Here is a 20,444-nt window from a genome sequence, read left to right as displayed (position 1 = left end):
GATCCAAGAAAATGCAGATAGATTGCTAAATGAAATTAGAAAAACAATGAGTGAACAAAATGAAAAGTTTAATAAGGAAATAGAAACCATAAAAAGGAACCAAACAAATCCTGGAGCTGAAGAATATAGTGACAGATCTGAGAACTTCAACAGAGAGCTTCAAGAGCAGATACAATCATGCAAAAGAAAAAATTAGCAAACTCGAATATAGGTCACTTGAAATTAGCCAATTAGAGGAATGAAAAAGAAAAATAATGGAAAAAGAGCAAAAAAAAAAAAAAAAAAAAGAAAAAGCATAAGGGACCTATGGGACACTATCAAGCATATGAATATATAAATTATGGCAGTCCTAGGAGGAGAAGAGAGACAGAAAGGAAAAGAAATCTTATTTTAAAGTATACTGTCTGAAAACAAATGAAATTTTAAGAAAGATATGGACATTCAGAAGCATGAATCTCAAAGGATCCCAAATAAGATAAACCCAAAAAAGAACACTCTGAGACACATTATAATCAAATTGTCAAAAGCCAAAGACAAATAGGAAATCTTGAAAGCAACAAGAGAAAAAAAACTCATCATGTATACAGGAACCCCCATAAGGTAGACTTCTTGCCAGAAACCTTGAAAGTCAGAAGGGAATGGGATGAGATATTTAAAGTATTGAAAGAAAAAAAATGCCACCTAAGAATCATATGCCCAGCAAAACTGTCCTTCAGAAAAAAACATAAGGACATTCCCAGACAAATAAAAGCTGAGGGAGCTCATTACCATGAGACCTGCTTTACAAGAAATGCTAAAGGTAGTTCTTCAAGTTGAAATGAAAGAACGTTCAGTAACAATATGAAAACATATGAAAGTATAAAACTACTAGAAAAGATAAATACATAGTCACATTCAGAATAATACTGTAATGGTGGTGTGTAAATCACTTTTCACTTTAGTATAAAAGTTAAAAGACAAAAGTATTAAAAATAATTATAGCTAGAATAATTTGTTAACAGATACACAACATAAAAAGATGTAAAATGTGACATCAGTGGCATAAAATGTAGTGGGGAGTAATCAATGTGTAGAGTTTTTGTATGTAATTGAAATTAAGTTGTTAGCAGCCTTAATTAGAATGTTATAAGATGTTTTATACAAGCCCCATGGTAACCATAGAGAAAAAAACCTCTAGTAGATACGCAAAACATAAAGACAAAGTAACCAAAGTATGCCATATAAAGATTTAACAAATCACAAAGGAAGACAGCAAATAGGAAGAAAGAAACAATGGAACTAAAGAACAGTCAGTAAACAATAACAAAATGGCAATAGTATTTCCTTACCTCTTAATAATTACATTAAATAGAAATGGATTAAATTTTCTAACCAAAAGTCACAGAATAGCTAAATTGATTTAAAAAACAAGATCCAACAATATACTGCTTACCAGAGACTTATATTAGCCTTTAAGACACACACAGGCTGAAAGTGAGAAATAAAAAAACATATTCCATGTAAAGGGAAACCAAAATAGAGCAGTAGTGGCTCTCCTTATATCAGACAAAATATACTGTCAATCAAAATCTGTCTAAAGAGACAAAGAGGGTCACCATATGATGATAAAGAGGTCAATTCATCAAGAGAATATAACAATTAGAAATATATATGTATCCAACATTAGATCACTTAAATATATAAAGCAATTTTTAACAGAAGTGAAGAAAGAGACAACAACACAGTAATAAGGGACTTCAGTATCCCACTTTCAACAATGGATAGATCATCCAGACAGAGAAACCATAAGGAAACAGTGACTTGAATAACACTATGGACCAAGAGGATCTAATTAATGTATACAGAACATTCCATCCATTAGGAGTATAATACACATTCTTTTCAAGTGCACATGCAACATTCTCCAGGTTGGATCTTTTACTGAGCCATAAAACAAGTCTTAACAAATTTGGGGAGATTAAAAATCATCCCAATCATTTTTTTTCTCACCACAATAATATAAACGAGAAGTCAAGAACCAGAAAAATTTTGGAAAATTCACAAGTATGTGGAAATTAAACAACACAGTCCTGAACAACAAATGGGTCAAACAAAAAAACCAAAGAGGAAATCAAAAATTATCTTGAGACCAAGAAAAACAGAGACACAAAATACCAAAACTTATGGGAGGCAGCAAAAGCAATGATAAGAAAGTTTTAGCAATTAATGTCTACTTTAAGAAAAAAGAAAACAAAGAAACAACCTAACTTCACACCTCAAGAGACTAGAAAAAGAAGAGAAGAAACAATAAATTAAAGAGAATAGAAAGACAAAAGATCAACAAAACCAAGAGTTGTTTTTTGAAAAGATAGACAAAATCAATACAACTAGCTAGACTACCAAGAAAAAAAGAGAAGACTCAAATAAATAAAATTATAAATTAAAAAGAAGACATTGTAACAATAGCAAATAAATACAAAGAATCATGAGAGACTAATAAGAAGAGGTATATGCTATATATGGGGATATATTTAGAGAAATGTGTTTGGCAATTTTGTCATTGTGTAAACATCATAGAGTGTATTTACACAATCCTGGAAGGAAGAGCCTGCTATACACCGAGGCTATATAATATAGACTAAAACCTGTACATCTTATTACCATACTGAATACTATAGGCCGGTGTAACATAATGGTATTTGCATACTTAAAGAAAAGGTGATGAATTGCACTACAGTGTCACAATGGCTATGAGGTCACTAGGCAATAGGAGTTTTTCAGCTCCATTATAATCTTATGGGATTACAGTCATATATGGAGTTCATCATTGATTACAACATTGTTATGTGGCACACAACTGTCTTGAATAACTTAGAAGAAATTGAAACATTCCTAAAAACAGACAACCAATCAAGACTAAATTACAAAAAATAGAATATCTGAACAGATCAGTAACAACTAAGGAGATAGAATCAATAATCAAAAGCTTTCCAACAAAGTAAAGCCCAGAACCAGATGGCTTCACTGGTGAATTTTACCAAGAGTTTAAAGAAGAATTGATGCCAATCCTTCTCAAACTCTTCCAAAAAACCTAAGGAAGAGGAACACTTCCAAACTCATTTTACAAGGCCAGTATGATCCTCATACCAAAACTAAATAAGAATGCTACAAGAAAACAAAATTACAGGCTAATATTCCTGATGAACCTAGATGCAAAAAATCCTCAATAAAATACTAGCAAACCAAATTCAACCGCACATGAAAAGGATCATACACCACGTTCATGCATGATTTATCCTTGAGATGCAAGGATGGTTTAACATACACAAATCAATAAATCATATACACCATATTGACAGAAGAAAAAGATAAAAATCATATGATCATCTCAATGCATGCAGAAAAAGCTTTTGCCAAAATGAAACGTATTTTCGTGATTAAAAACTCTCAACAAAATAGACACAGAAGGGATGTAACTCAACATAATAAAAGCCACATATGACAAGTCTGCTGCTAACAGCTCTTCCTCTAAGACTGTTACCAGAAAGTGAGGGAATCCTCGGTTCTTGCCTAACCTGGAAGAAAACATTCAGCCAAGAGATGCACAGCAAGGGTTAAGCAGCAGAGTTTATTGAAGGAAGATAAAGTACATGCCTAGAGACCAGTGGAAAAAGTTCCAGGCTGGTCCAGCTGGAAAAGTCATAGTAGCATAGTAGCATAGTAGCAGTGTTTATTTAAAGAGGCAGTAAGCTCTGAAAGATGAGAGAGCAGGCAGCACAAAAGAATAGCCAGCAGCCACTAGTGCTGGGGAAATGCCCTTCATGAGACTCTTACACGATTATTCATAAAGGGGCATGAGGGGGTGTCACTTACAATCCTGTTTCAGGAGGTCCTTTGGATGCACATGCTCTGTGGTTGTACATTCCAGTACACACATCGTGTGTCTCAGTAGCATTTAAAATCTCCATCCAGGGGTGCGCTTTTTACTATTACAATGAGCATATTCTAGAGTGAGTTTTTGGAGGAGTGCACATGCTCGTCAATGGAGAGTCCCTAGCATGGTTATCTCCAGCTAGGGCTTCATAAATCCCCTTCAGGTCTGAAGGAGCCCCAACGACAAGACCAGATGTGATCTTGTCCTTTTTGCTGACTGCCAGTGGGCAGCATCTCTAGGACTTCTTTTACCAGGGGGCTCCCCTGCTGCTCATTTCTGGCTATCTGCTACTCTAACAAGATCAGGAACAAGACACAGGTGCCCACTCTTGACACTTGTATCCAACATAGTACTAGAAGACCTAGCCAGAGCAATTACGCAAGAAAAAATAAAAGCATCCAAATAGGAAACGAGGGAATTAAATTGCCTCTGTTTGTAGATGACATGATTGGATCCTGGCTCCTGCCACGTGGTGTTTGCATCTTAATTCAGTCCCCACTCCTCCATCTGAACACTTAAGTTCTGCGTGAGGTTGCATGCTGGGGTTGTTGGGCCATGCTCAGGTTCTATGACCTTTAACCTGAGGGTGTCCATGGCACCTGAAAAACAATTCAGCTTTGCTATATAATCCAAACACTCGGTGATAAGTTGTAATATTGGGGTTATTTCTTCCTTTTCTGTACACACACACACATATGCACACATATGTACCTATACACACATATTTACACATATACATACATATATATGTGGCCATGATGAAGGCACAATTTGATATTCTAGTATCTTTTATTGAACATTATATTGTGATTATATTTCTATATTGGTGGAATTTATTCATAAACATTCATTTTAATAGATATAACATACTACTACATTCTCTGCCATAATTTCCTTAGCCATTTCCCTAGTTTGGGATGTTTATGTCCAATTTTTCTGGCCTATAAACAATATTTTTTAACAGCTTTGGGCATAAATCTCTGTCTACCTTTTGAGTTTCATCAGCTATATTCTAGAAAATGAAACCTCGTGGTCACAGGGGATCGAGTTTTTGGGATCTTGATATATTGCCAAATTCTTGTTAGATGTTCAAATCCTTCAGGACTCAGTTTACAAATCACTCCTCACAAACTTTCACTGCCTCTCTTTTTTTTTTTTTTCTTTCGAGACAGGGTCTTGTTCTGCCACACTGGCTGGAGTGCAGTGGCACAATCATGGCTTGCTGCAGCCTCAACTTCCTGGGCTCAAGGGATTCTCTTGCCTCAGCCCCCTAAATAGCTAAGACTACAGGCACACATGACCACACCTAACTAATTTTTGAATTTTTTGTAGAGATGAGGTCTCCCTATGTTGCCCAGGCTAAGTAATCCTCTGGCCTTGGCCTCCCAGAATGCTAGGATTATGGACGTGAGCCACAGCACTGGCCCCCATCTTAATTATGACTCCTTTCCCTATTATTCCACCACAGCAACTCTGTTTTCACTGCTCTTGTCACAACATAGTGCACTCTATCTAGTAGTGTGTTTACTTAATTAATGTTTGCCCCTGCCTCTGGACTGTCATTTTAATGAGAACATCAAGGTCTCTTCGTTGTTGCTATAGTTGTGGAGATGGGGTTTTGCCGTGTTGCCCAGGCTGGTCTCAAACTCTGAGCTCAAGTGATCCACCCACCTCAGCCTCCAAAGTGCTAGAATGAAAGGTGTGAGCCACTGCGTCCAGCCCAGGGTGGCTTTAGTTCACCACTGAATGCCCAGTGATGGAGACATTGTCTGGTATATTGTAGGCCCTGAATGAATGAATAAATGAATGAATGCATGAATGAGTGGTGTCTATCATCAAGACACAGACACACAGCAGGGAAGCGGGATTGGGAATTGGGACTGCTGTGATGGGTGGAGCTATGACACCCGCCTCTAGGCACAACGCCCACATGCTCCCAGTGAGTCTTGCCTCATCTCCTAGGGCTGGGCAGTGTTTAGAGCTAAGTGTCTGCCTCCCTCAGAGACCCCACAACACACCCTGCTCCACACCCCTGTCTGCTTCAGATGTCAGAAGGAAGCCCAAGACCTCTAGGTCCCATCTTTAGGTGGTCTCATCTCCCTCAGGGATTGTGCAGCCCCACCCTATTCTTGCCCTCACTGGTGCCACCTTCCCAGTGGTGGCTTCTGGAGGCTCCCCCCGCACATATTTGGGGTTTGGAAATGGGACATGTGTCTTTCTTACTCCCGTTGACACTTCCAGGTCGTCGTTCTTCCTTTCTCAGGAATGCCTCCCCTCCTCCCTCGAAGCTTATAATTAGACCATGCGTTATTTCACTCCTTCTCACTATCTCCCATGGGCTTGCACTCTGTGAAGTTTCGGGAATGCCTCCCCTCCTCCCTCGAACCTTGTAATTAGACCATGCGTTATTTAACTCCTTCTCACCGTCTCCCATAGGCTTGCACTCTGTGAAGGTTTTAGCATTGGACTCGCTGTCTTGCAACCGTATTTGTTGTTGATGATGATTTTGGTGTCCTCCAGCACACTGGTCTCCCTGCTCCTTGACTGCCTCACTCCCTATCTCGCCTTCTGCCTTGTGTCCACCACCGTGTCCCGGGTCACTCCTACCAATGTCACTCCTGCCAGTATTCCCTCCAGAGTCTCTACTGAAAGCATCCTAGTCTCATACAACACAGATCCCCCAACTCCAACCCGTCTGCTCCTTCTCACTTCCTAGTCCTGAATCCTGCTTTATTTTCTCTGTGCCAAGCATCACTCTCTGAACGTTACACAGCCTGGCTATTCCCTGTTAGTGTAAGACTGGGTTATTCCCTAGTGAGTTTCCAGCGTCTACATGGCACCTGGCCTACAGCAGGAGCCATGAATGAATGAATGAATGAATGAATGAATGAGTAAATGAATATGAGATAATTATTTTCCCTAAACTGACTGTATATTCTATGTAGTAAATTTCAGGCCACATAAAGTGGCATCTTAAAAAAAATCAATATTGGCTTCTTTGTGGCCTTACAATTACCTTGAACAAATCACACACACAGGATATCTCTGAGTTTCAATTAATCCAGAGGGAACCACTAAAAGGACTTAGGATACAGAGCAGAAGATACCAGCGTAGTCTGCAGAGTAACGAGTCCGAGATTAGAAGTCCCTGATGAGCCATCCCCGAATGAATGGAGAGAACATTTCCTGGCTTACGGGAAGGAGAGCCGAAGCCAAGGGAAGTGCCTCGTTCAGCTGGATTAGTTATTGGAAACTCGTTTCCCTAGGCCAGCCAGTCCTTCCAGACGCTGAGAGTCTGTGGCTGTCTAGTCTCTTCTCCAGGGGCGTGGGATCACGGGAGATGGGCCTGCTGCATCAGCTCCTGGCTCCTGCCTTCCGGCCCCCGCAGTCCATTTGAAGGCGCAATGGAAGAGAAGCGCCCGTGCTCTCAGGGCCAAAGCCGCAAGCCAGTCCTAGAGAGCTTCCAGAGAGAGGCCCTCCAGTCCTAGCCGGCTTCCCCAACTCTGCCTCCATGCTCTGAAACTGACCCAGAAAAGCAGGCACGTTGGCAACTGGCAGTGTTTCTCTCTCAGATACGGGAACTGTGTGTGCTTGATTAGGATCTTGAGTGAAATAAGCCATCATTTCATTGAGAATGTCTCAGAGCTCAAAGTTTCTTTCTATGTATGCATAATTAATATTCTACCTCTTTGAAGATAAATGTTATCTATCCAACTCTGCAAATGGATCATTTCCCCTTGGCTATTACTATGTCGCCTCCTTTCCCAAAATAAAATAAAATACAAAGACAAAATGGTATGTTAAAAAAAAAATCCTCGCTAAAAATGATTTACATTTTTATTCCCAACATGAAAAGCTCAAGAATGTTTTTAATGCCTGTCCAGCTTGAAACCCGCTGCAAATGTCTTACAACATTTTGTAACAGGCTTTTCCCATCTGTGCTGAAAGCAGCTGATGATTTAATGCAAATTGTTATTGTTTCGCAATCTCCCAGCGATCTTTGCTATTTTGGATTAGCATCCGAGGCCTTTTTTTTGCATCTGCTACAGAAGCCCGACTGTGAGGAACTGGCGTTTCGTCGAAAGCTGCGCCCTGCTTTCCTCGTGTTTCAGATCCTCCTCAGTTTCCAGCATTATCATTTAACTCTTCCTTTTCTCAACCTTGAAACCTGGCTTAGAAATGAACCCCTTCTGGTCTGAGGGTCTTAAACAATGAAGCAGAGAAGGCAGAGCATGAAACTGTGGTCACCAGCAAGGGAGCCTAGGAGGCTCTGCACATCCACATGGAAGCCTGGCTAAAACATCTATTTCAGTAGACTTTTCAAATTGATGACACCCAGTGCCTGAAGTGTAAATGAACCATTATATGTATATGTGTATAATGCATTTGCATACATATATAATATGTAATTTTATAATATAAATAGTATTATGATTCACAAAATATTTTAAATTAAAAAAAATTTTTTTAGATGGATTCTCGTTCTGTTGCCCAGGCTGGAATGCAGGGGCGTGATCTTGGCTCACTGCAACCTCTACCTCCTGGGTTCAGGCGATTCACTTGCCTCAGCCTCCCTAGTAGGTGGGATTACAGGTATGCACCACCACACCCAGCTAATTTGTTTTTGTTTTTTGTATTTTTAGTAGAGATGGGGTTTCATCGTGTTACCCAGGCTGGTTTCAAACTCCTGACCTCAAGTGATCCACCTGCCTCGGCCTCCCAAAGTGCTGGGATTACAGGTGTGAACCACCGTGCCCGGCTTTAAATTAAAAAAAAAAAAAATGTTAAAGACGTGATCTTGTTCTGTTGCCCAGGCTAGAGTGCAATGGTGTGATCATAGCTCACTGCGGCCTTGAATTCCAGGGCTCAACCAAACCTCCCATCTCATCCTCCGAAGTAGTTAGGCCTATAGGTGCATGCTGCCATGCCCAGCTAATTTTTTTTTTTTAACTTTTTATAGAGATGGGGGTCTTGCTATGTTGCCCAGGCTGGTCTCAAACTCTTGGCCTCCCGCTTGACCTCCCAAAGTGCTGGGATTAAAGGCTTGAACCTTTCGTCATACCCATAAAATTTATTTTCAAAGGATTACTAATTTTGCAATTGTTTATACTTTATGTTGTGCTTATTTTCCTCATCAACGAAAAGTACAATGACCATCAAGTAAGGAATTTAAAATTGCCTAAAGTAAAATATTTTTATTTGATAAAAATGTTGCATCACAAGTAGGGGTCACAGTTGGGACAATGAGTTTTGGGTTCTCATTGAGCCACTCATCACCTGGCAAGTCTCAAATTCTCGGTTTCTCAGTCTCCTCATGTGTAAAATTGAACTATCATTTCTCTAGCCTGCTTCCCAGGGTTTGGGGACTCAAGAAGAAAAGATGGGAATGTTTTGCAAATTGTAAAGTGCTACGCAAATAAATCCACCAAAACAAGTGAGAAGCCAGGAGTGGACTTTGCAGGTTCATATTTTGCGGGAATGCTTTGGTTGCTGGGACCGGAATGGGAGCTCCTTGGGCCTGGATAGAAGTCAAGCCAAGCAGATAAAATTAAAGCAAGTTTGGAAATGGAGCTCCAAGTCAGGGCATGTGCACAGCAAATTCACTTTGAGGCTTTACCAGTTCAAAGGTTTGCTGTACTCCAAAACATCCCACGTTCTTTGGCGAGCCCTAATCTGACCCATCTCAGTGTTGTCAGCCAACGTTTTTACCTATTTAATCCCACTGTAAACAACTGCAATGCATACGTTGCTGCTGACAACTCGAGCTGGGTAAACTCAAGTCAGATACGAACTGAACCCTGAAACCAGATCATTAGCCCGGGTCACGACTGGTTTAGAAGTTTGTGTTGTTTTCCTTCCGTCAGTTGCCAGCAATCTATGGCACTTTCCCCCTCATAGTTTGCAGTCAGCTGGGCCCAGAGCCATGCGAAGCTGTTTTTAATGGCAAAACCTTCAAAGTTGTACTTAAAATATTTGCATCATAAAATCCCTCATGGAAGCCAAACCTCGGTTTCAGAAGGAACCTTCTCGCAAGAGGGGAGACTGCCTCCAGCGAGCGAAGAAGGGCCCCTGCTCACGCTCCCTCCTCCCGCAGACGATCTGCTGAGGCTGCCGACACCCTGTGGGACCAGATCATCGAGAGGCATCCACAGAGTCTAGGAACAAACTCGAAATGGCTTTTCTAAGCCAGCAACGGTGTGAGGTGACTCAGCAGTTCACCGTGCAATTCAGAAAAAAAGGTGTTTTCACACATTTAATTGATCCTGTGAGCAAGTAAGTGCTAAGCAGGAAAGATGAGGAATTGTTCAGCTTCACAGTGGGAGGACTCAGTTCCTTGCCTCCCGTCCTCTTGTCCCATGTCCAGCGTTAAACAGACCCATCCGGAGTGGGGCAGGCCAGCACAGATACCATGTGCTTAAAAAACATACAAATCAGGAAATAAAAACTGATGATTTAAATCGGAGCTCAGAAAGGGAAAAAAAAATAATGAGAAAAAGTGGTTATCTTCTTCAGGAAAGGATTTTTGATCTTAGGGGATCCATAATGGAATTCTTTAAAGGTGAAATTCCCTATCATGTCTCAGCCTTTTTTGGCTAAGATCAAGTGTGAAAGTGAAATTCCCTGTGATGGGGCTTATGATGGGACTTAACTGAAGGCAACTAAATTTATGGACAGAGGACATCCATAGGCTTTTACTTTGCTGAATGGAATAGGAAAGCCTAGGAGAGGAGAGGGATGCCTGCTAGTGAGAAAGATGCTAAATTCTGGAGACAAGAACCCATCTAGCTGGGTGTGATGGCTCACCCCTGTAATCTCAGCACTTTGGGAGGCTGAGGCAGGGGGATTGCCTGGGGTCAGGAGTTCGAGACCAGTCTGGCCAACATGGTGAAACCCCGTCTCTACTAAAAATAACAAAAATCAGCCAGGCGTGGTGGTTCACACATAATCCCAGCTACTTGGGAGGCGGAGACAGGAGAATCACTTGATCCTAAGAGGCTGAGGTTGCAGTGAGCTGAGATTGCACCACTGCACTCCAGCCTGGGCAAGAAAGCAAGACTCTGTCTCAAGGGGGAAAAGAAATCCTTCTATATGGGATGCAATGAGAATCTTCCCTTTTCCCCATAAGCACCAAAGCAGAATATCAGTTTCTTGTTTAAAAAAAAATTCTTTAAAGCTTATGTTCAGAATTACAACTCTCATCCCTGACACATTAAAAAAAAGTCAATTTTATTCCACCAGCTTTTGTGATCTAATCATTACTCAGAGCTGAAGGTGGTTTTCCATTAAAGCATCTCCGTCACTCTCACTTTCTGACCTGTGAACGTTCTTATTAGCTGCCTTATTAAGATGATATCCTGTCTCTGAAGAAAAGATTATCTCCTTACCTGACATGTCATTATCCAAGTAATCTTTGTTCCCTCCTCCCCACCTCAGAAGAAGAAAAAAGCTGACTGTTAACTAGACATTTAAATGTATGGTACACTGTGCTATTGGAAGGAAGACGTTTCTAATGGAATGTACCTGGAGGTGGGTAGTTAAACCTCATGACTTACTCTTCCATGACTAGCAAACAAAGTCAGAAAGTAAGAAGTACCTGCCTCATCCTAGATTGGTTTCAGAAACACCTGAGCTTTAAGGACTCATCGTATGAAATAAGAAACCCATTAAAATACCAAAGATAGAATGACATATGCAAAACTACATATACCTGTTATGTGAATATGCAAATGTGTGCACTTTCTAATAAAAAATATTGGAGCAGGGCAGCATTCTTGACGACTGCCGTATGTGGGTGAAACAAGGGCAATGGCGTGGACAGAGAAGTCACCGGGATGCCTGGTCTCCCACTTGCTGTCTCCTCATTGTGATACTTCTTGTGGCCAATGATCACAAAGAAGACACCCGACAAAGTGGTTTGCTTATTTTCCACCCCTTTTCAAAATGGGTTTGAAATAAAACTAACTATCCCAACTCCATGAAACAGAAAATTCACTGGGTTTACCCTCTCTCATTGGATCTATTGGACTTCATTGGCAGAAACACAGAGAAGTTGGGGTCCTACTCTCTGCCCTGTTCTGGGACAGCCCTGTTAATTGTGGGGTGCTTTTGTAACCCAGGGTCCTCGGGTTTTCTGGGAACCTGTGGAAAAGTGCCCACTGGTAACTGTTGCACCCTGAGTTCTCCTTATTTCACAACAGTTCCAGGAAGCAACCCAGGCCCAGCAAAATAAAAACTAGTTGGATCCAGAGGTGCCTGAGTTGGAGGGAACTTTGGTGAACTCTTCTCCTTACTGCACTAAACACCCCACCCAGGGAGGAACTTACTTGCCATTTTCTACCCATGCGAAGGATGTAGAAGCCTGATCAATGACTGTCCCTGCACCATCCTTACTCCACCTCACAGGGGTGTCCAATCTTTTGGCTTCCCTGGGCCACGTTGGAAGAAGAATTGTCTTGGGCCACACATAAAATACACTAACATTAACTAACGATAGCTGATGAGCTAAAAAAAAACTTTTTTAAATCGCAAAAAAAATCTCCTAACATTTTCAGAAGGTTTACGAATTTGTGTTGGGCCGCATTCAAAGCCATTCCTGGGCCACATGTGGCCCTTGGGCTGCGGATTGGACAAGCTTGACATACGATGACTCAGCTCACCAGCCCAATAAAAGCCGTTTTCACCTCCGTTCAGGGAGGTACTGATTTTGGGAACTATCTCTTGTGTCCTCCTCACGCATTGCCAGTAATAATACCCTTGGTGAAATCCTCCCTGGCTGTGGTCATTGGACCATGAACCGCCAAGTGATTGAACCCTAACACTTTGACCTTTGAGCTGTCCTCGGTCTGACCACAGAAAGAGAAGGTGGATGGCAGTGCTTCAATTACATATTATATAGATATGCTATGCAGTATTTTTATAATTTCTAATACAAATGACTATATACTGTCTTAATGGACTAAGAGTGGAAATGATGCCATAGTGGAGACCATCTTTTCCAAAGGACAGGTGAGTTCCCCCACCTCCATCCTCATCCGAGAGTGGGCTCCAGGGTCTCCCTTGCTCTCCTTTCATGCAATTGCAGCTTCTGAGGGAACTGGGCAGATCCCAGTGCCCATCTTGACAGCACCTGGGCCGGCTCCTCCTTGGGACATGCCCTCCCAGGGTTGAGTCTTAGCAAAAGGTCCTGAAGCCAGGAGGCTGGTCGACTGAGTCAAGATTGCTTCCTGGAGCCTATTTTGACTTCTCTGTGGACCATTCCTACTTCTCTTCCCAGTGCTGCTCAAACTGTCAGTTTCAACCCACAGGTCCCTTTGTGCTTTGGGTCCCCACCGTGCGATTATTGCCTCTCCTACTCTGCTGTCCACTGTCAGTTGAGACAAATAAGCCATGTGTTTTGGTATTGGCAATGGGCCTCCTACTCAGGGAGGAAATGAACAAACCTGTTCATCTTCCCTTTTCACTCCACACCTGGAATGCTTGAAAGAACCAAGGAGGTGGTATTGCCTTGGCTTGCCACGCACCCCTCATTCCTAATCTTGAGGTGACAGAATTTGGATGTAGTGACAGGATGAGGGTTGCTATGACAACCCACTGAGGCTAGGTGCTCCATAAGAGGGCATTTTTGACAGGTCCTCACAAAGCCTGCCATTTGCGTGGGAACCAAATCTCCTATATTTGTGCACAAGACATACCTAGGGACATAGTACCCTTTATGCCTTCGAAACACCACATGCGTATTTGTGGGCATCCCTCTCAAAGAAATAGCAAAACCTTACTTTGTAATTTGGGAAATAAGAACTAGGTTTGTATTGGAAGTAGACTCAAATCTGGACCTTTCTCTGGGCTCACAGGACTCAAGGCCAGGACTCAGTCAAAACATCTGGCTTGCTAGGATGATTCCAAGGGTGCAAAGGGCAATCATGGGAATATCATGTCACTTTCTGTGTAATTTTTCGATTTAGTTCGAGCTGTACTGGCTCCTTCAATTCAGAACTCCTCAGGCTTCTTTAGGCAGCCTGGGCCTTGCAGTGGACTCTTGAAGGTTCTTCTGTCTCCCCTTCCCCTCTCTCCTCAGGTGCTCAAATATGCAATCAACCACCAGTTCCTGTGTTTGCAAACTTCCCAGTTTGACACTTCCAACTGTAAGGCTGTATATTGTCTTAATGGACTAAGAATGAGAATGATGTCATAATGGGGACCATCTTTTCCAAGGGACAAGTGAGTCCCCCCTCTCCATCCTCATCCAAGAGTTTGCCCCAGGGTTCTCCTGCCCCGTTTCATGCACATTTTCCTCAGATGTGAGGAAACTTCCAACTTTCTCTAAATATATTTTTAAAAAATCACATCTGTTAATATACCTTTTTAAAAACCCCAGCTAGGCAAGGTTGCCCAGGAACATCAGAGACACCAAAAGAACAGGAAGAAATATGCCTTTTATTAGGAGTCGCGTATGTACAGAGAAAGCTGTTTCTCACAGCTCAGGGGAGGCTGTGAGAAAGAGCCACTGTCATCCAAGGTCACTGCGCGTATACTGCTAACACCACTTAGACACCGCCGCACATTAAGAAACAGAGCCATGACACAGAAGTGCAGAAGAGACACAGGTATGTGTGTGGACACATCATTTCTAAAAACAAGTCAACACAAAAATACAATGTGCCAATAAGAAAAAAAATAGGCATATCCATACATGTCTTTTTTTCTGTTTTTAAAGTGAATACATGGTATACTGAGCTTTCACCTCCAGCTTTTTCCACATCGGAATTCACAGGCACTTTGGCAACCCAGCCACGTTTACAATACAGGATGTTCAGAACGATGAAGGACGATGGGAGCCACCGAGGTCCCCGAGACCCACACACACACTCAAACACTGACGCGAGAGTGAGCTTTCTGCCACCGCCGCTGTGGGACCCAAAAATGTTCTCTGTGTGATGTGTAACGGCTTTTCCTTTGTCTTTCATGTTTCATGGCAGAATTACTTAGGAGCGTGGCATCGCCAGTCAGATATGCAGTGTGTGGATGCATTAGACAAGCATCAATTGCCTCTGACTTGAAAAACCGTAGAGAGCAGATCAAAATGACCGTCTGGTTTATCTCTGTCCCATTCTGTGCCCTTCCTGACAAGCTGTCAGAACGAAAACTAATGAAAATAATTACTGGGATGTACTGGGCCATGAGCTCTTCCTAGGAGAATTTATTTCTTAGCTCTCCCCTCCTGATAGACACATGGCCAATGACATGCCCAGCTTCCCCCGGCAGGAGCCACTCCCGTCTCCCACGTTCCCCACACACAGCTGTGGTGGCTCAACCCACGCGTCAGGAACAGGACCGAACAAGCCTATGTATAAACGCAGACTAGGATCATCGCTTTATTGGTAATGTTGAGTTATAAGGCAGTTACAAAAGGACCCCCATGGTAACCAAACAATGTTGGACTATGGCTTAGCTTCTGTAATAGGATGACCAACTCTCCCGTCACAAGGAGCTGAGAAAGGAAAGAGAAAACCACACTGATGACAAAGTATGACAAACGGCTGTGCTGTAAGTACCAGAAAGCCCCAATTTTTGGTGTATGTCGCCCACTTTTCCTCCTCCAGAGACTGAGATGTCATCTCACAGCTCAGAGAACTGAGAGGGAGAAACAGGGCCGCGCGTCATCCTCCGCGTCAGGTGAATTTGTCTCGCACGTGGTGCAGGGAGGCTATAACCAAGCCGCGGACAGCGCATGAGTGGGGCCGAGACTCCTGGCACTGTGGAGAGGCGCACAGCATGTGAATGCCTCGAACAGATGATTGTCACAGGGTGGGAAATCCTTCCATGAAACAGACATTTGAGACATCGTGGCAAAGACATTAAGGCCTTCCATTTCTTTGCCTATACCGCTTAAAGGCACTGATACCAACAACAGAAATACTCCATAGTACCATCGAGGTTTTAAAAAACCTCCCAAAATACAAGTCTTCATAGGAAAATGTCTTTTATTGCGTGACATGAAGCATCCGTTCTTTGCGCGCTCAGGAGTAGAAGGGCCTCCCTTTCTCAGGAGTCTGAAGTCTGTTCAGCCTCGCAACCTGAGAAGGGGAGGGCGGCACATCTTGCCTGAAGGGCCCCTTGGGAGGGGCGTAACTAGGGTCCTGGACTTTCTTATAGGAGTCATAGTTGCTCGGCCCCTCGGAAGGAGGCTGCTTCTTCATCTGCTGCTCCTTCCGCCTCTGTTCCTGGCGAAGGAGCTCCTGAGTTTCCAGCATGACCCTGGCGTTGAAGCCGTGTCCTCCCAGGTAGCCGTTCCTGGAGCCTTGGTAGCTGGAGTACCTGGGGTTCTCTTTGGCACTCTGGAAGCCTTCCCCGGGGGAGTAGTTCTGCTCCCAAGAGTCCTGGGAGACCGAGCTGGCGTTTTTCCTGCTTTGCCTAGAAAGCAAAACCAAAGGTTAGTGTGAGGGTAGGAAGAAGGAGGGAGAGGGAGGAAAGGGGGCAGGATGGGATGGAATATGCATTTTCATGTTTCAATAAATATTCCTGTTCTCTCATCACATGCCAGACACTGTGATAGGGGCAGCTGGAGAATTCAAAAGTGACTGTCCTCAGCAAGCGCATGGTCTTAGACAACCAAACTAACAATGAGTAAACAGGAGAGAGAACTAGACTGTGCAGCTACTTAAAAACAGAGTCATCTTCCTGTGTCTGAGCAGGTTGTGTCTGTTCTGCTTAGGGTACCAATATCTCCTGCAATTTAGACACACTGGCAAAGCAGAGAAGTAGTAGAGGTTTGGCAGCTTCCATGGTAGGAATAACTGCTTGCTTTAGAACATTGCAATTCAATTCTAAACAAGCACAGCAAATATTTTACACAGCTGCCACCATAATGCCAGAAGCGCTAGCTAATATGAAGGACATGTAATGGATTACAATGTGGGTTTAGTTATGAAAGATTTAAGTCTAGACTCCTTTATGATAAAAAATGCAACAGGCAGTCCCTTAAAGCTCTGGCTTTCGAGTTGTGTGTGTCAGCAACTTACACTCTCCGGGATACCTGCTCATCGAGACTGGAGGGAGAGTCCGGAAGTCTGTAGAGTAAGCACTATTTTCTTATACATTTACCTTTACCAAACGCCAGGGTAACCTACTTAACTTGCTTTCTGTCGCCCCAGGATAGGGAAGTAAATCAGAGTCATACGGAAATTTCAAATTCTTACCACTTCTGCAACAGGGTTGCGCATGATTTCCAGGAAACATTATTGTTTTGAAACATCTTTAATTTACTATCAAGTCTCTAGATGGTTTCATGAATTTACAGTAAGATTGGCTATGATGAAGTAAAACAGTTCTGTGCCAGAAAGGAAGACATGCCCTAATTTTTTTGCCTTGAAAATGGAAGAGGGGAAGAGACAATTGAGTAATAAAACAAAATATATTGCTCCATTTATCAATAAGAAAATCATTTGGCGACAGTATGTATTGCTCAGCCCTTTCCATCAACATACACAACACGGCTGAACGTTCACAAAGACACTCATGGAAGGAAAAGAAGGTCCGGGAAGCCACTGTATCTCCCGCAGGAATGATGCAATTTGCATTTTTGAACATTCAGAATTGCATCAATATGGTTTGGAGGGAAATCCACCCATTTTCCATATGGCGTAAAATGTAGTCAGAAACATTTTCAGTAAGGAAAATGACCGTAATGTCCAGCATCGTCTCTGGCTATGACGATGACTGCATGAGCATTCCATAGCATGTCTGTCTGGGTCTCTTTTAAGGGAAGACTGAACCATTTGTACAGTCAGCCCAGGCAAGAATCCTTAGATGTGATGGAATAGTTTATTTGCCTAAAGCACTGATTATCTTCACTTAAAAAGTCATAAATTAATCTGCCCAGAGACAAGACTGTTGGAAAATGCTGGTATGAAACCAGGGATTTGACATTAATCACGAAACTTTAATTAAAACAAGGAACTTGTGACTGATATTACAGCAACAAAAATGGGATTCCTTTATGAGTTATCAGTTTGAAGATAATCAGAAATAGGCTGCAGACATTTCACCTCTTTTTCATCCCTGCCCTGCTAAGATTCATCAACCCCCTTCCTCCCCGGCTCCATGGAGCCCCGGGTTTCGCGCTATGGCGGTTGTGCACCCTACGTGGATTCTCTATCATCCCCGGAAGACAGTCTTTCTAGATTTAAACAGGGAGAATTCACTAAAGGTTTGTTAGGGATGGAAATTACAACAATGTGGGAGAATGATTTTTTTGCAGCTAAAATTTTCTTCAAATTAATCAGTAAAGAGAGAAGGAAGCAGACTGCCCTGAGGTCTGAAGTAAGATATGTGGGTAAAATGCACATAAGACACACACACACACACACACACACACACACACACTTCCTTGGTAAGGAAGTTAGCAGTATCTATATGCTCTTGATTAAGCTCTTGATTAAGCGTAGAATGAGAAATGGGCCAATTGTAGAGACCAAGGGAAGGAAACGGACAATAAGAGTTTCCTGCACTAGGAAACCAGGCATCCAGGCAGCGGGGCGAGGTGGGAGAGTGACTTAGGCTCAGAGCAACGTAGATTCAAATCCTGAGCCTGCCTCTGCCTGGCTGTGTGACACGGGGAGAGTTATGCTCACTGGGCTCAAGTTACCTTACCTGTTAAACAGGCATAATCTCTAACCTTGAAAGGCTGTGGGGAGAAAGAAATGAAATAACACATGTAAAGTGCTTAGAAAAGTGACTTGCACTCAGTAGCTGATTGACTAACAGGTCCCAGAGGAGTAGTTTGAAGACAAAGTCACACTGCCTTCAAAGATTAGGCTCTGAGCCTGGGTGTGGTGGCTCAGGCCTGTAATCTCAGAACTTTAGGAGGATGAGGTGGGAGGACTGTTTGAGGCCAGGAGTTTGAGATCAGCCTGGGTAACATAGCGAGACCCCACCTCTACAAAAAATGTTTTGAAAAAATCAGCCAGGTGTGGTGGTGGGTGCCTGTACCCAGCTACTTGGGTGGCTGAGGTGGGAGAAGTGCTTGAGCCCAGGAGGTTGAGGCTGCAGTGAGCCGTGATTGCTCCACTGCACTGCAGCCTGGGTGACGAAGTGAGACCCCATGTCTAAAATAGGAAAAAAAGAAAAAAAGGCTCTGGATTTAGAGAGGCATCTTTTTGAGCGAAGAAGAAAATTGTTTTTAATTTAATTATTTTGTTTTTGAGACAAAGCCTCACTCTTTTGCCCAGGGTGGAGTACAGTGGTGCAATCTTGGCTCACTACAACTTCTACCTCCTGGGTTCAAGGGATTCACCTGCCTCAGCCTCCCGGGTATCTGGGATTACAGGAGCGCACCACCACACCTGGCTAATTTTTGTATTGTTAGTAGAGATGGGATTTCACCACGTTGGACCAGGCTGGTCTTGAACTCCTGAACGCAAGGGATCCGCCCACCTCAGCCTCCCATAGTCCTCGGATTACAGGCATGAGCCACTCTGCCTGGACAAAAATTGTTTTTTAAAGTTAGCTTTCCCTTCCTTGGTTGGAGGGATTGAGTAGAGATGCCAAGACACAGAAACGCAGCAGAAGAGAAAGGAGCCCTTGCTAATTGAGGGCAACTCAGCACACTGCTGCAGACATCAGAGGGAAGCCCGCGTTCTTCCCACTGTACTGGGAGCCCTTGGCTAAGGTCGTGGATAACAACAGCAACAAAACATCAATCTCCTTTCGCTGAATTTCTTTATAACCAACACATAGGATTGTCTGGTCCCGCATGCAATGGGCCCCCTGCACATTTCTGAATCCACTCAAAGCACACAGCGCAGTTTGGCAATAACTATCACCTAAAGATTACAAGCACCTCCAACATGGCCTGGAGACCATCAGCACGGAGAGGACTCAAACCAAAAATCTGATGCCTAAGGAAAGCCATTAAGCCACCAGCGTGACAGGGACACAGACAGATGGAGGAAGACAGAAGGAGCGAGGCTAAGAAGTTGGGAAGTAGATTGGAGACATAATAAATGGGGCTCGTGGAGAGAACACAGGAGGGTGCAGAGACACACATAGCTTGGAGGGTGAGGTATACAAGGCTTTCGAGGAAGTCAGACCACGGCAGACAGGGAGCGAGGGAGGGGAGAACAAGAAATGGAGAGGCAGGAAAAGAAAATGAAGGGAAACACCAAACCAAGAACCTTACGTCTTTCTACCAGTGCCTGTGACTGCGCACGCCTCTATTCCATTTGGGGGCTTCCTTTTGGATACTAAGGAAAGAAACTAATTTAGGAATGAAAGAAAGATGATGTCACAGGGTACAGATCAGTGACAGAGGAGCAATTTTTCTGTTTGTTCTACTGTACAGCATGGTAGGTATAGTTAATAACAGTATTGTACATTTCACAATGCTGAGAGAGTAAATATTGAAGGTGATGGATATGTTAGCTAACTTGGTTAAGCTTAATCAATTATTTTATATTGTATTCATAAATCATAACATCACTTTGTGCCCCACAAATTATACAAACTGTCAATTTATAATTTTTTTTTTTTTTTT

At 42.9% G+C, this 20,444-nt stretch overlaps 1 protein-coding gene across 1 annotated transcript in view; it reads right to left on the bottom strand.

The window, feature by feature from the left end:
* Nucleotides 1-14,327: 14,327 nt before the first annotated feature.
* LOC105548995 (partitioning defective 3 homolog) overlaps nucleotides 14,328-20,444 on the bottom strand; it is a 9,921-nt gene continuing 3,804 nt past the window's right edge. Inside the window, exon 2 of the mRNA XM_011993299.1 lies at nucleotides 14,328-16,324. Within this exon, the coding sequence (XP_011848689.1) occupies nucleotides 15,931-16,164 (234 nt within the window). The 5' untranslated portion in view covers nucleotides 16,165-16,324 and the 3' untranslated portion in view covers nucleotides 14,328-15,930. The remainder of the gene's footprint in view (nucleotides 16,325-20,444) is intronic.

Source organism: Mandrillus leucophaeus, unplaced genomic scaffold, assembly GCF_000951045.1.
Source record: "Mandrillus leucophaeus isolate KB7577 unplaced genomic scaffold, Mleu.le_1.0 Scaffold429, whole genome shotgun sequence".
Taxonomy (NCBI): Eukaryota; Metazoa; Chordata; class Mammalia; order Primates; family Cercopithecidae; genus Mandrillus; species Mandrillus leucophaeus.
The sequence above is the reverse complement of the archived record's forward strand: the minus strand, read 5'-3'. Positions and strand labels throughout refer to the sequence as shown.